Below are 16,356 nucleotides of genomic sequence, written 5' to 3'. Positions count from 1 at the left end.
TGTTTTCATTATTAAATTTATTCAATTCAGTTTCAGTAATTTCAGTATTGTGATTATGAATTCGTTCAATGATTCATTTGAATTGATCTGCTACCAGCTTTCAATCGCTCTCAATAGAGAGAATAAACTGACACGGCGGCGGTAAAAGTATTATTCTGGTTGAGTACCATCTGTACATAAAGACTTATCCATATCCACTCACCAGCCTGGCTTTTTTAGCCTCCACCTCGTTGCTGGTGTCCAACATTTTCTTTTTGACACGAACACCCTTGCTTTCATCCTTGTTCCATATGTCCTTTCCCAAAAGTAGTATGTTTTTCTTCATGACGAGGTCTTTGAACGAATCTGATATAACAAGCGCAAAAACACTTTAGCCTAACGTACACCTGCTATCAAAAAAATCGACACAATAGCGCAATAAAGCACTTGAAAGTGTAACTAATGAAATAAAATAAAAAAACAGACCTCCAAACAGCAGGACTTTTGCAGGCACCGTCTGCTCTGGTTCATTACGTGAAGGCCACTTTATTTCTAGCCAATTGTCATCTCCATCAAGGTCTGGTTTTGACGTAACTTGACTATGCTGGTCTATATCTACAAGGATCGATGTACTCTCCACTTTTAATGATTTATCATATAAGTAATAAATTGCAAACTGGAATGGCATCGTGTCTTAGTAACGTCTCCTCCTGCTGCAAAACGTCACGTAGCGCGGGAGCATCAATCGAAGTGAGTACCATCTGCTGCTCTGATTGGCTGAAAGCAATTAAGACACTTGATTGGTCAAATGCCGTGGCGCCGATTTTCTCAAAATCAAAGTTTTTGAATCCAGTAGAGAATACGCTTACATCATCATGGCACCAAAACGAAAGTATAAGACATTTTTGAATTCCGATGGGACTCAACCAGATACACCAAGATCCTCAAAATACAGAAAACTTCAACAGAAAAAGGTAAACAAAAAACTTTTTTCTTTTGCAGTATTATCACTCTTAATATTGTCCTGAGACCCAGATTTTTTATTTTATTTATTTTGTTTTTTTCCCCCCATGTCATTAACGTTACATTGTTTATTGCATAAAAAAACACTTTTAATATATATATTATTGATATGTTATTATGCTTACTGATCTGATTTTGTTTTATAATAAAATAAAAAAAGATTCATAATAAAGATAATTATTTATTTTATATTTATTATATAAAAATAAAAATATTTATTTTTATTTTTTTATAATAAAGAGAAATTTTTGTCATGGTAAAAACTTCAAACATTTGTTATCTTTGAAAGTACCCAAATGTGCTCTTTACAGGACATCCACTTGTCCTGTAAAACTGTTACATGTGTGGTGTCAGAGAAATTCACTAAAATATAATGTCTACTACAGTGGACAAAAGTCTGTTCCTGGGTCCCAGGAGGATATTTTTATTTATTAATTTATTTTACTTTTGTGTACAAAAATACACTTTTGCCTAAACAAAAGATGAATGGATTTAAAATGTTTACTCTAGCTCACTGTACTTCAGAAATGTTAAACAGGAGACATCATAAGTACTGACCTATTAGATAGCAGTTACTTTAAGTTATTTAATTTTGTTTGTCCTGTATCCACAGAAACCAATTTCCCAAACAACTAATTACAGAAGAAAAGTTTACAAAAAGGTACGTAATTGTGAAAAACAATGTTATGTATAATTTAAAAAAATTGCGATAAACAAAATGTTAAACCAGACGTTTGTGTTTGGATGGGCCTCGCACAACTTCAGTGCCCCAGACTGTGTCAGTGGGCTGTTTATTTATTGATATTTTGATTTAATTACATTCAGTCTGTATTGAAATACTGCTATTTTGTTTTGCATTTGTTTTGTGAAGTTGCACTTACCTTTTGTGTACATTTGTTTCAGATTCCTCTCTCAAATCCTACTGAAGAGAAGAACGAACTTGAAAGCACAAAAGAAAGAGAACTAGAGGAGAGACAGATAGATTATGTAAATACAATTGAGGAAGGAGAGGAAGATGATGAAAATGGACAAGAGGACCGAGAGGAAGATAATGGAAATAGAAATGAGGAAGATGATGGAGATGGACAAGAGGACAGAGAGGAAGATGATGGACGTGGAAATGAGGAAGATGATGGAGATAGACAAGAGGACAGAGAGGAAGATGATGGAAGTGGAAATGAGGAAGATGATGGAGATGGACAAGAGGACAGAGAGGAAGATGATGGAAGTGGAAATGAGGAAGATGATGGAGATGGACAAGAAGACAGAGAGGAAGATGATGGAGATGGACAAGAGGACAGAGAGGAAGATGATGGAAGTGGAAATGAGAAAGGTGAGGAAGATGATAGAGATGGACAAGAGGTAAACAGAAGGTGATGGAAGTGGAAATGAGGAAGGTGAGGAAAATGATGGAGATGGACAAGAGGACAGAGAGGAAGATGATGGAAGTGGAAATGAGGAAGATGATGGAGATGGACAAGAGGTAAACACAGAAGGTGATGGAAGTGGAAATGAGGAAAAGGAGGGAAATGAGCAAGAGGACAGAGAAATAGATGGTGAAAGTGAAGAAGATGGAAGTGAACAAGAGGAGACAGGAAAAGGATGGAAGTAGACAAGGACAGAGATCAGGAAAAGAGAGGAGCCAAGGAAATGATAATTCAAACCAAAGGAAGGTGCGTTGATATCTATACACATGGTGTTAATTTATGTTGACTGTGTAAGCCACCTGTCTTAAATGTTCAACACTGTTAGTGATATTTCTGCTTGTGTTTTATATTTCCTTGTTGTAGTTAATTTGATCAGACTTGTCTTTTTTCACAGAAACAACATGAAGATGATCCTGTATACCCTGGTGCTCCTCTCACAAAGGGACAGAGTCTGCTCTTACTCATGTCGTATGTACTGCGCCACAATTTGACAGAAGTCGCTCTTCAGGATCTCCTTACTATGTTCAATGAACATTTCCCTGGCTTGGTGCCAGCAACTTCATATCTTTTCCATAAAGCATATGGACAATTTGGCCAGTATGTGCCACATTTTTATTGTATCAACTGTGAAAGCTATTTGGGAGCTACTGAGACAGCACCACAAAACTGTTCTTCTTGTAAAGCTAAATTTGACGCAGAGAAAAACCCTAAGGGCTGGATCATACTTTCTAGTACTTAGTCTATCAGCCCAAATAACAGACATTTTGGAAAAACCAGAGATTTGTTTGAATAAAAGGGAATCAATTCCAGGCATTGTGTCCGTTATTCAGCGTGGGGAAGAATATCAAAGATTGTCACAGTGTCTGGTTTGTGTTCCCTGGGTAACCACTAGATGTCCTCCTTCCCCACGGTGTCTGTCACTTTCTGAACTACATTCCCCACGATCCTTGTTTCTTCAGTGCACTCAGCTGTCCCTTGTCATTAATCATTGCACTCAGCCAATTCCCCATTAGCATTGTCATTTCCCTGTGTATATAACTCTGTCTGTTTTAGTATGTGTCACGGAGAGTCCTTGTATTTATCACGCCACTTCAGTGTCTGTTCTAGTCTGCTCTTGTCTTTTATTTTTGGATTGCTATATTGGAATTTGACCCATGCCTGGATTTGACTACTGATTTTGGATTTCCCCTTTAATCAATACTTACTGCTATTGGATCTCCCTGTTTCCCGTGTGTGGTATCGTGACAGAAGGACTCCGTCATGTCAAGATCCAGCGGTAAGAATGTTCGTGGCTCCTCTCCGACCATCGAGAGGAGGAATTCAGGACCCAAGGAAACACCTCCACGAATGAACATCTTCCAGCGTTTCGCGCTATGGGCCCAGCAGACGGAGGAGATCAAGATGGCCAAATCCCTCGAGTCTCGGTCCATCAGGAGGGAACCATCTTTTGAGGGAACCCGTCTGGCCAGATTTTCTGGTACCCGTGGTGGCCACAGAAGAGGAGGTTATAGAGGCGACATCCAGCACCACTCTCCGCCTCGGTCTCTCATCGACCCTGAGCCGGTGATGATCGACCCAGAGCCCTCTTCACCGTGGTTCCTGCCCGACCCGGAGCCTGCTCCTCGCCATCAGAAACGGCGGAGGAGGAGGAAGACCTCCAACCGTCCAAAGGACCCGGAGGTGGTCCCAGAGGTCCCCGTGCAGCCCGCTGTTGTCCCGGAGATCCCCGTGCAGCCCGCTGTTGTCCCGCAGGTACCCGTGCAGCCCGTTGTTGTCCCGCAGGTCCCAGTTCCGGTGGTCCCAGTTCCGGTGGCCCCGAAACGGAGGAGGAGAAGGAAGACTTCCTCCATGCCTGTTCCGGTGGTTCCTGTTCCGGTGGTCCCGAGTCCGGTGGTCCCAGTTCCGGTGGTCCCATTTCCGGTGGTCCCAGTTCTGGTGGTCCCGAGTCCGGTGGTCCCAGTTCCGGTGGTCCCGAGTCCGGTGGTTCCAGTTCCGGTGGTCCCAGATCTCCCCATCATCAGTCCTGCCATGGCCAGGAAGACCGTGTTCCTCTTCTATTCAGTGGCGATACTGCATGCATGGAGGAGACACAGCACGTCTGCCGATCCAGTGTCTGCGGACAAGATGGATGCCACAGAGACTGTTCATGTCACGTCTGCCGAGCCTGTGTCTTCGGACAAGATGGCCGCCGCCGAGCCTGTTCACGTCACACCTGCCGAGCCTGTTCACGTCACGCCTGCCGAGCCTGTTAACGTCACGCCTGCCGAGCCTGTGTCTTCGGACAAGATGGTCCAGCCCGAGACTGTTCACATCACGTCTGCCCAGCCAGAGACTGTTCAGGTCTCGTCTGCCCAGCCAGAGACTGTTCACGTCACGTCTGCTGATCCAGAGACTGTTCACATCTCGTCTGCCCAGCCAGAGACTGTTCACGTCACGTCTGCTGATCCAGAGACTGTTCATGTCACGTTGGTCGAGCCAGTGTCTCTGGACAAAATGGCCGAACCAGTGTCTTCAGACAAGATGGCCGAACCAGTGTCTCCGGACAAAATGGGCGAAGCGGTGTCTCCGGACAAGATGGCAGAGCCGGTGTCTCCGGACAAGAGGGCCGAACCAGTGTCTTCGGACAAGATGGTCGAACCAGTGTCCCCGGACAAGACGGCCGAACCAGTGTCTCCGGACAAGACGACCGAACCAGTGTCTTCGGACAAGAAGGCCGATCCAGTGTCCCCGGACAAGACGGCCGAACCAGTGTCTCCGGACAAGACGGCCGACGGCCGAACCAGTGTCTCCGGACAAGACGGCCGAACCAGTGTCTTCGGACAAGAAGGCCGATCCAGTGTCTCCGGACAAGAGGGTCGATCCAGTGTCTGTTCCTGAGCTGGTGTCTGTTCCTGAGCCGGTGGTGTATGTTCCTGAGCCGGTGGTGTCTGTTCCAGTTCCTGAGCCGGTGGTGTCTGTTCCAGTTCCTGAGCCGGTGGTCTCCGCCGTGGCCGCCCAAGGGGTCGTCTCCGCCGTGGCCGCCCGATGGACTGTCTGCTCCGCCCTGGCCGCCCGATGGACTGTCGTCTCCGCCCTGGCCGCCCGATGGACTGTCGTCTCCGCCCTGGTCGCCCGAGGGACTGTCGTCTCCGCCCTGGCCGCCCGATGGACTGTCGTCTCCGCCCTGGCCGCCCGATGGACTGTCGTCTCCGCCCTGGCCGCCCGATGGACTGTCGTCTCCGCCCTGGCCCTCCCGATGGACTGTCGTCTCCGCCCTGGCCGCCCGATGGACTGTCGTCTCCGCCCCGGCCGCCCGATGGACTGTCGTCTCCGTCCTGACCGCCAGATGAACTGTCACTCCCTGTCCCCGTTTCCCTCCATGGACCTGGCCCCCCCATCCCTCCCCCTGATCCTGACCAGTCCACCTCCCGCCTGGACTCTTGTTTTGTCTGTCACGTCTTGAAGCGTCTGGTAGCCGCTCCGTACGGGGGGGGGTTATGTCACAGTGTCTGGTTTGTGTTCCCTGGGTAACCACTAGATGTCCTCCTTCCCCATGGTGTCTGTCACTTTCTGAACTACATTCCCCACGACCCTTGTTTCTTCAGTGCACTCAGCTGTCCCTTGTCATTAATCATTGCCCTCAGCCAAATCCCCATTAGCATTGTCATTTCCCTGTGTATATAACTCTGTTTTAGTATGTGTCACGGAGTCCTTGTATTTATCACGCCACTTCAGTGTCTGTTCTAGTCTGCTCTTGTCTTTTGTTTTTGGATTGCTATATTGGAATTTGACCCATGCCTGGATTTGACTACTGATTTTGGATTTTCCCTTTAATCAATACTTACTGCTATTGGATCTCCCTGTTTCCCGTGTGTGGTATCATGACAAAGATCAAGCAGAGTGGACAAATGGGACCTGATGACATATCAATCTTGTGGAATTGTGATGGAATTCCTGTTTTTAAAAGTAATAATGTTCAGATATGGCCAATCCAGTGTCAAATTATTGAGCTGTCACCAAGTGATCGTGAAAGGAACATATGCGTACCATGCTTATGGGTTGGTAACAGCAAGCCAAATATGATCACATTTTTAACTTCTTTTGTGTCACAGCTCAAGGAACTACAATAGATTGGAATCAAATGGAGGAACTCTGAAAACGTAGAGCATACAAGCAAGGTTCATTCACTCCTCTGCTCTTCTGATTCAATTGCCCGGCCCACCTGAGAAACACGAAGCAGTTCAATGGAAAATATGGGTGTGACTTTTGCCTCCACTACGGTGGTGGCCCATATATTTGGGAAACACCTGAACCACCTTTAAGGACAGAGACAGATCATTTCCGGCATGCTATGCTGGCAACACCTGCTCAACCAGTAATGGGTGTAAAAGGACCATCACCTTTGATGGAACTTGACAGCTTTAACATGATCACAGGCTTCGTTCCAGAGTACCAGCACAGTGTCTGCCTTGGTGTAACTAAACAGATAACATCTCTGTGGCTGGACAGTAAACACCATAAGGAAGATTGGTACTTGGGCTCAAAGACCAGTGACATAGACCAGGGGCTCAAGGCCATTAACCCACCTTTGGAAGTCACAAGGGCCCTAAGATCAGTGAAAGACCGAAAATTCTGGAAAGCATCTGAATGGAGGTCTTTTTTGTTGTTTTAGGCTTTGCCTGTTTTGAGTGGTATTTTGAAAAAGAAATACTGGAATCATCTTTTTTTTATTAGCTTTTTCAATGCACACTCTTCTTCATGATGCCATCAAAGCAAACCAAGTGGATATGGCAGAACGAGCTCTTCGAAAGTTTGTGCGTAACTTTGAGAAACTTTATGGTGCTACAATGTGCATTTATTAATGCACTTAGCAACAAGTGTGCGAAACTGGGGGCCGCTGTGGGCAACATCCACATTTCCATTCGAATCTTTTAATGGAACATTGCTGACGTTTTTCAACGGAACAACGCATGTGCTAGATCAAGTAGTTAAGAGATTCTTTAGGTGGAGGGCTCTCTCAGCAAAAGCAGGGCTACAATGGCAAATGCTAATGAAAACATACGAACATTTTTTGACAAACTCCAAAATAGATCTGCTTTAAGACAGAAGTCAAAGAAGTTTCAAGATAATGTCAGAGGTTTTGGTTGCCCGAAGAAAGGTACCACATCTGTGCTGCAGAGGATGGCTATTGAAGACTTTACTGGTGACACCGTTAATTTGGGTTTATTTTATGACCGTTTCACTTGTAGCAGAGTTCTTTATCATTCCCGCAAGAGCACAACTCTTAAAAAGAGAAACAATTCAGTTGTCCAGTTAAGTGACGGAACATTCTGTGAAATTATGACCCTGGGGGATTTTACGTGTGAGGACGGGGCATCTACTGCATCCACCAACAACAGATTCTGTGTTTTAGTTAAAGAGCTTGCCAAGAGTGGAGGAAAGTTGTGTAGAGATGCTCAGCTAAATATATCCTCAACAGTTATATATGAAGTGTCTCACACCCAAAAATAATGTGTTTGCTGTCCCTCCGCAATCACTCAAACGTAAATGTGTACTGATTAGGTCTAAGGACAAACTGTATGTCATTCCACTTCCAAAAAACATTGAAAGAGACTAAAACTGACTCCTGGGGAACTACTTCTGCAGCTTTACTGATGTCAATGCCAATTGTTGTTTTTAAGCTTTATTTTTGCCTAAAATTAACAATGATATGTTACTAGTTTTTGATCACTGATTATGATATAATGTATTAAAGCAGTGTGAGTGAAATTCATTTTTTTGGCCGTGCAATATAGACAGTGTTTACTTGGCTGTACTTGTGACATCACAATCCAGTAGCTGAACTTCCTGTCCAGTAGAACACATTTTCTTGTGTTCATATGGTGTGCTGTTGGTATAAAATTGGATTGATGTTTATACGTTGGACCTCTCTGTGACTTTGTATAAATTTATTAAAAATACTTAAATCACAATTAGCCTTTTGTGCAGAGCATATACACTTTATTAAAAAATGTTTTAAATGGCCTTTCAACGCATTTATCATATGTTTTATTACTTTCTGAAAGTAGCAATTAAGTGAATTGCAAGCATGAAGAAATACACTTAAAAAATTCCATAATTTAACAAAGTATACTACAACTTCAGGTTATTTAATAATGTACTTTGAAAGTATACTTTCAATGCATTGTTACAATGATCATTTTCAGCACATAGTTAAAAAATATTCATAAAATATATTTAAGAAAAGTGCAAATAAATATACTTATAAAAAATAAACAGAACTTTCACTTCAAGTATATTTTTGTAAAATATATTTTTTAGAAAATATACTAAATTACAATTATTTTAAAGTGTGTTAAAAATTGTATTGTGAAAATAGTCAAAAGTATGCTGCTAATACACTTTTTCTATATTTAAAAATAGTACATTTTTTATTAGTATATTTGCAATGTACTATTAAAACAGGGAATATATTACAAATACAATAAAGTATACTTTTTTTCACTGTATTTTTAATACATTAAAATATATTATTTTCATACTGAATGGTTTTGTAAAAATGTATTTTTAATATACTAATAGTGGCTCTTATAGTGTTCTACTAATACATTATTAATAAGCTGATATTATATTTAAAATATACTGGGAACACATTAATGAGAAGCTAAAAATATACTTCAGCTGTAGTTCTAAAACAGCTTTAAAATGTATTAAAAATACATTTAAAGAAGTTCTATTAAATTACACTAAATGTACTTAAAATGGTTCCATTTTAACACAATTAAGTATATTAAAATATATTACTATTACCTTAAAATTGGACTTAAATACATATAAAAGTACACTTAGTATACTTGAATTTGTTCCAAAATAACACATTTAATACACACTTAATACAGTACACTTAAAATACATTTGTCACGTACTGCTCAGAGACACGAAGTAGGAGATCCAAATGCAGCTTTATTTTGTGGGGCAATCCAGAGGCGTAATCCAACATACAGGCTAGGGTCATACACAGGAAAGCAGTCCAAAACAAAGAAACAAACAAACAAACAAACAAACAAACAAACAAAACAGGCAGGGACCAGAGGCAAGAGAGTAATCCAGGGACCAGAGGCAAGAGAGTAATCCAGGGACCAGAGGCAAGAGAGTAATCCAGGAAACAGGGCAAGATATCCAAAAACAAGAAACAAGACAACCAGGGAAACGCTCAGAATGGCAGTGTAACACTTAACAAGACTTCGCGGTGAGTGAATGAATAAACAAGGTATATATAGACAGACTAACAGGATGATGAGACAGGTGAATGCAATCAGTGAATGAGGTACAGGTGAATGTGATCAGTGATAAGTGATGATGAGTCCGGGCAGTGAGTTATGGGAAATGTAGTTAGTGAGTGAATATGATAGTCTGATGTGGACTGCCCTCTGGTGGCTCACAAGGGCAGCTCTAGCTGGTGATCGTTACATAGCCCCTCCCCAAAGAGCGGCTTCCAGACGCTCCAAAACTGTCCAGGTGGGAGGTGGCCCGGAGGCAGATCCGGGGGCGGGATGGAGGGCCAGGTCCGTGGAGCGGAAGAGGACCTTGAGACTGTGTTAATACGGGAGGCCAGGACGGAGCAGGCAGTCCATCGGGCGGCCAGGGCGGAGACGACCCTCCATCGGGCGGCCAGGGCGGAGACGACCGTCCATCGGGCGGCCAGGGCGGAGACGACCCCTCGGGCGGCCAGGGCACAGGAACAGACATCGGCTCAGGGACTGGAACAGACACTGGCTCAGGAACAGGAACAGACACAGGCACCGGCTCAGGAACAGGAACAGACACAGGCACCGGCTCAGGAACAGACACTGGCTCCGGCTCAGGAACAGACACTGGCTCCGGCTCAGGAACAGACACTGGCTCCGGCTCAGGAACAGACACTGGCTCCGGCTCAGGAACAGACACTGGCTCCGGCTCAGGAACAGACACTGGCTCCGGCTCAGGAACAGACACTGGCTCCGGCTCAGGAACAGACACCGGCTCCGGCTCAGGAACAGACACCGGCTCCGGCTCAGGAACAGACACTGGCTCCGGCTCAGGAACAGACACTGGCTCCGGCTCAGGAACAGACGTGTCAGCGGCCATCTTGTCCATAGAAACTGGCTCGGTGGAGACCATCTCGTCCTGAGACACTGGTTCGGTGGCGGAGGTCATCGTGTCCGGAGACACAGGCGTGGAGTCGGCCATCTTGTCCGGAGACACAGGCGTGGAGTCGGCCATCTTGTCCGAAGACACAGGCGTGGAGTCGGCCATCTTGTCCGAAGACACAGGCGTGGAGTCGGCCATCTTGTCCGAAGACACAGGCGTGGAGTCGGCCATCTTGTCCGAAGACACAGGCGTGGAGTCGGCCATCTTGTCCGAAGACACAGGCGTGGAGTCGGCCATCTTGTCCGAAGACACAGGCGTGGAGTCGGCCATCTTGTCCGAAGACACAGGCGCAGAAAGAGGAAGAGGAACAGATTCAAGCTCAGTATCCAGATCAGTTTCAGGCTCAGGAAGAGATTCAGTCTCGGCGGGACGAGACACTTGACGGGCGGACGTGACGTGAAGCTCAGTCTCTGGATCGGCAGAAGTGACGTGAAGCTCAGTCTCTGGATCGGCAGAAGTGACGTGAAGCTCAGTCTCTGGATCGGCAGAAGTGACGTGAAGCTCAGTCTCTGGATCGGCAGAAGTGACGTGAAGCTCAGTCTCTGGATCGGCAGAAGTGACGTGAAGCTCAGTCTCTGGATCGGCAGAAGTGACGTGAAGCTCAGTCTCTGGATCGGCAGAAGTGACGTGAAGCTCAGTCTCTGGATCGGCAGAAGTGACGTGAAGCTCAGTCTCTGGATCGGCAGAAGTGACGTGAAGCTCAGTCTCTGGATCGGCAGAAGTGACGTGAAGCTCAGTCTCTGGATCGGCAGAAGTGACGTGAAGCTCAGTCTCTGGATCAGCTGAAGCGACGTGAACAGTCTCTGCATCAGCAGAAGCGACATGAACAGTCTCAGGATCAGCAGAAGCGACGTGAACAGTCTCTGGATCAGCAGAAGCAACGTGAACAGTCTCTGTATCAGCAGAAGCGACGTGAACAGTCTCTGGATCAGCAGAAGCGCACTCTGAGCTTGACGGGACCAGCGGCGGCGAGGGCTTTGAGCTGGGTAGGACCAGCGGCGAAGAGGACTCTGAGCTGGTTAGGACCAGCGATGAAGAAGGCTTTGAGCTGGACAGAACCAGCGGCGAAGAGGGCTCTGAGCTGGATGGGACCAGTGGCGAAGAGGGCTCTGAGCTGGGCGGGACCAGCGGCGAAGAGGGCTCTGAGCTGGGCGGGACCAGCAGTGAAGGCTCTGTGCTGGACAGGACCAGCAGTGAAGGCTCTGTGCTGGACGGAACCAGCGGTGAAGAGGGCTCTGTGCTGGACGGGACCAGCAGTGAAGGCTCTGTGCTGGACGGGACCAGCAGTGAAGGCTCTGTGCTGGACGGAAGCAGCGGTGAAGAGGGCTCTGTGCTGGACGGGACCAGCGGTGAAGAGGGCTCTGCTGGACTGGGGTGCCACGGAAGGAAGCTCTCCAGACATCTGGAGAGTGCCTCTCTCCAATCCAGACCAGAGAGATCGGGGAGCTCCCTCGGGTCGACCTCCTTAGCCCCCAGCCGGTAACATAACTTAATAGCCTCATCACCCAGAGAGCAAGAGGCAGCGAGAGGAAAAAACCCCCAGGTGTACTGGAACAGATCGAGGCTATCCAGGGCTAAGGCCGCGATCTGTCCAGCGAACTCCCGGCTCATACTGGGAAGATCAGGTGAGATCCGTACTGCTGTATTACAGGAGGTCATAGCTGCTGGATCTGAAGTGTGGCGAAGTCTTCTGTCACGTACTGCTCAGAGACACGAAGTAGGAGATCCAAATGCAGCTTTATTTTGTGGGGCAATCCAGAGGCGTAATCCAACATACAGGCTAGGGTCATACACAGGAAAGCAGTCCAAAACAAAGAAACAAACAAACAAACAAACAAACAAACAAACAAAACAGGCAGGGACCAGAGGCAAGAGAGTAATCCAGGGACCAGAGGCAAGAGAGTAATCCAGGGACCAGAGGCAAGAGAGTAATCCAGGAAACAGGGCAAGATATCCAAAAACAAGAAACAAGACAACCAGGGAAACGCTCAGAATGGCAGTGTAACACTTAACAAGACTTCGCGGTGAGTGAATGAATAAACAAGGTATATATAGACAGACTAACAGGATGATGAGACAGGTGAATGCAATCAGTGAATGAGGTACAGGTGAATGTGATCAGTGATAAGTGATGATGAGTCCGGGCAGTGAGTTATGGGAAATGTAGTTAGTGAGTGAATATGATAGTCTGATGTGGACTGCCCTCTGGTGGCTCACAAGGGCAGCTCTAGCTGGTGATCGTTACAACATTAAGTATATCAAAATAAGCACAATTTAAGTATATTTCCTTTTCACCTGGCTGGGTACTTATTCAATAGATACTAGTACCTATTTATTAGATACTAGTATTTATTCCAAATATTACTAGTTAGATTTTTAATTGAACTCTCCAGTGGCCATTCTGACTAGTTATAACATAAGATGAGTAAAAAAGCAGTTGTGACTAGTAAAATAAGAATAGTTACTAGGAGCAATTACAAAATATACTAGTGTATAATAAATAAGTACTAGTATATATTGAATAAGTACTAGTAGCTAATTAATAAGTACTAGTATCTATTTATAGGTAGATTGACGATCCAAGATGGCGCCAGTGTGTGTGGCTTGCCGTCTTGTCCTGCAGTCAATATGTGTGTTTGTTCAATATGTTGACTCTTTTGAGCGCCAAAGTTTACTGGATCTTCGACCTACTGTTAAATTTGATCATGGTGGACAAAATACATTGCCATCATTCCTGTCTGACATCCCAGCCTCTCTCTGCCGTTTTACGGCTTTACATCACCAGCGTAAGCGATGTCGTCGCCGGGGTAAACGCAGCGGACGGCTGGTGAGAATGAAGGCTTCCCTGGCGCACTCTTCCATGATCCCCTGGGCCAAGTACCGGGCGTTGCCTCGTCCTTTTATTTCTCGCCGATCGCTGGACCCTGTCGACGCCTGGTTGGTACCTGTCGTCGGACCGGATGAGGAGTTCCAGGCCTGTGCTCCTTGCTCTCCTCGCCTTCGCTGGTGTGGGGTGAACCTGCGAGACCTACGACCTGTGTGCCGGGTCTCTCGGAAAGACAGCATTATAGACCTGCCGGCCCCTGCCAGGATTGGCTTAGTAAATGCTAGATCACTAGCAAACAAAACTTTTATCCTAAAGGACTTTTTCACCTCCCGAGGACTGGATTTCCTCTGTGTGACGGAGACTTGGTTGAGTGTTGGTGAGTCCAGCGTTTTTTCTGAGTTTTTACCGCATGGTTGCAGCTATTTAAATTCCCGCGGATGTCGGGACGAGGAGGAGGATTCGTAACTGTTTATAAAAACACTTATAAATGTAGACAGATATTCTTATCAACACCTTTTAGCGGTTTTGAACCTTGTTTATTTGAGCTGGGTCGTTCTCATACTGTATTATGTGCAGTGATCTATCGGCCTCCGAAATATAATAAGGACTTTATTAATGAGTTTTCTGTCTTCCTGGCCGAGATAATGCCGAAATATGACCGCGTCCTAATTATTGGGGATTTTAATGTCCATGTGTGTTGTACTGACGCCCCAATGGTAAAAGACTTCTTATGCCTTATTGACTCTTTTAATCTCACGCAGTTTGTGGCTGGCCCCACACATGAACGTGGACATACACTTGATCTTATTCTATCTTTTGGGTTGCCTGTTTATAATCTAGAGATCGGCGATGCTGTGTTCTCTGACCATATGCCTATACTATTTGAGATTGCCCTGGACTGTAATACAAACAAACCCTGCACTGTTGCTCGGCCCTGCCGCATTATAAACTCTACTACTGCTGTTAAATTTTCATCAGTGTTTAATCAGAATTTTGGTATACCACAGCATAATGATTCAGAGGAGCTTAGCTCATGGTTATACTCCACCTGTCAATCTGCTATAGATAGTGTGGCTCCATTAAAACTCAGGCAACCAAAAACAAAAACTGAACCATGGCTAAATGACACGGTGCGTGCTGTCAGACGCAAGTGCCGTCAAGTCGAGCGCAAATGGAAAAAGGATAAGCTGCAAGTGTCATTTCAAATGCTAAGGGACTGTTGGCGTCACTATCAGACAATTGTGAAAGAAGCTAAAAGAATGTATATCTCTGAGATCATTCTCTTGAACAGTAATAAGCCTCGCGTTTTGTTTAAAACTATTGATTCAGTTATCAATATTCCACAAACTGTCAGTGTTGATGCCTCCTCGGCTGTCTGTGAAAATTTTTTACACTTTTTTATTGATAAAGTCACTTCCATTAGAGCTCTAATTTCACCTTCTGCCTGTGACCCCTCAGTCTCTGTTAGCTGCTCTTCTGTATTTGATAAGTTTGAGCCTGTGACTTTGTGTATGTTACAGGAGATTGTTGGAAATTTGAAGCCCTCAGGTTCACCACAAGACGCTATTCCTCCTCGACTCTTTAAGGAGGTTTTTTCTACTATAGGACCGTCTGTTCTTGCAGTTGCTAATAGCAGTCTGTCCTCTGGTGTGGTCCCTAAAATTTTTAAACACGCTGTAGTGCAACATCTACTCAAAAAACCTGGTCTTGATCCGACAGATCTTGCAAATTTTAGGCCTATTTCAAAACTACCTTTTATTTCTAAAATTCTTGAAAAGATAGTCTGCAATCAAATAATGGCTTTTTTGAAAGACAACAATATCCTTGAGGTATTCCAGTCCGGCTTCAAATCTTTACACAGTACAGAATCTGCTCTTTTAAATTTTTTTAATGATATTTATTTAGCTACAGATTCTGGTAATTATGTTGTTCTTGTGCTTCTAGACCTGACGGCTGCATTTGATACTGTGGACCATGAAATTTTGATTTCTCGCTTGGAGCATTGGGTAGGCATAAAAGGCATAGCGCTTGAATGGTTTAGGTCATACCTGGAAGGTCGGACTCTCTGCGTCAGCTGTGGGAACTCTGAGTCCGCTTCTGCACCTCTTGTGGGGTCCCCCAGGGCTCAATTCTGGGTCCTCTTCTCTTTTCACTGTATTTGCTACTGCTGGGCTCAGTAAACTGCTGGGCTCAGTACATGCCGATTAAAAAGAATGACACTGTCAGTTCGCTAATAGAGTGTCTCGATGATGTTAAAGCCTGGGTGGCTATTAATTTTTTAAGTTTTAATGCTAATAAAACGGAAGTGATGATTTTTGGTGGTACTAATGGGACTTGTTCCGTTGAGTTGGGTGCTTTGGCCCAATATAATAAACCAGTTATCACTAACCTAGGGGTTAAAATCGATGCTGATCTTAACTTCAACAGCCAGATTAGAGCAGTAGTGAAAACAGGCTTCTTCCAGCTGAGGAAATTGGCCAGAGTAAAGCCTTTTTTAGAAAGACGACAATTTGAGACAGTAATCCATGCCTTTATTACTAGCCGGCTGGATTACTGTAATGCACTATTTGTGGGGGTTAGTGGGTCTTCTTTAGCTCGTCTTCAAATGGTGCAAAACGCAGCAGCACGTCTCTTAACAAGAGTACGTAAATATGAACACATTACACCCGTCTTAGCGTCGCTTCACTGGCTGCCTGTACAGTACAGGATTAATTTTAAAATTCTTTTATTTGTTTTTAAATCATTAAATGGTCTTGCCCCGTCTTATATCTCTGAGTTATTACATCTCCACACACCCACTCGTTCTCTTAGGTCAGCTGATAAACTGCTCCTACATGTGCCCAAAACAAAAAGTAAACTCAGAGGGGATCGCGCTTTTGCAGTGGCTGCTCCAAAATTGTGGAATGACCTGCCTCAGCCGGTAAAACAGGC

The 16,356-nt window shown here is 45.0% G+C and overlaps 1 protein-coding gene across 1 annotated transcript; it reads left to right on the top strand.

Moving 5' to 3' along the window:
* Positions 1–2,017: 2,017 nt before the first annotated feature.
* LOC307170857 (uncharacterized protein) lies at positions 2,018–3,228 on the top strand (the record flags this gene model as incomplete). The annotated part of the gene is made up of 2 exons (XM_079892170.1): positions 2,018–2,364; positions 2,396–3,228. The coding sequence occupies 2 exons, from the start codon at positions 2,018–2,020 to the stop codon at positions 2,487–2,489; spliced, it is 441 nt and encodes a 146-aa protein (XP_079748296.1). The 3' UTR covers positions 2,490–3,228.
* Between the last annotated feature and the right edge of the window lie 13,128 nt (positions 3,229–16,356).

Source organism: Squalius cephalus (assembly GCF_949319135.1).
Source record: "Squalius cephalus genome assembly, chromosome: 14".
NCBI classification, from domain to species: domain Eukaryota; kingdom Metazoa; phylum Chordata; class Actinopteri; order Cypriniformes; family Leuciscidae; genus Squalius; species Squalius cephalus.
Note: the sequence above shows the minus strand (reverse complement) of the source record. Positions and strands in the feature narration are given on the sequence as shown.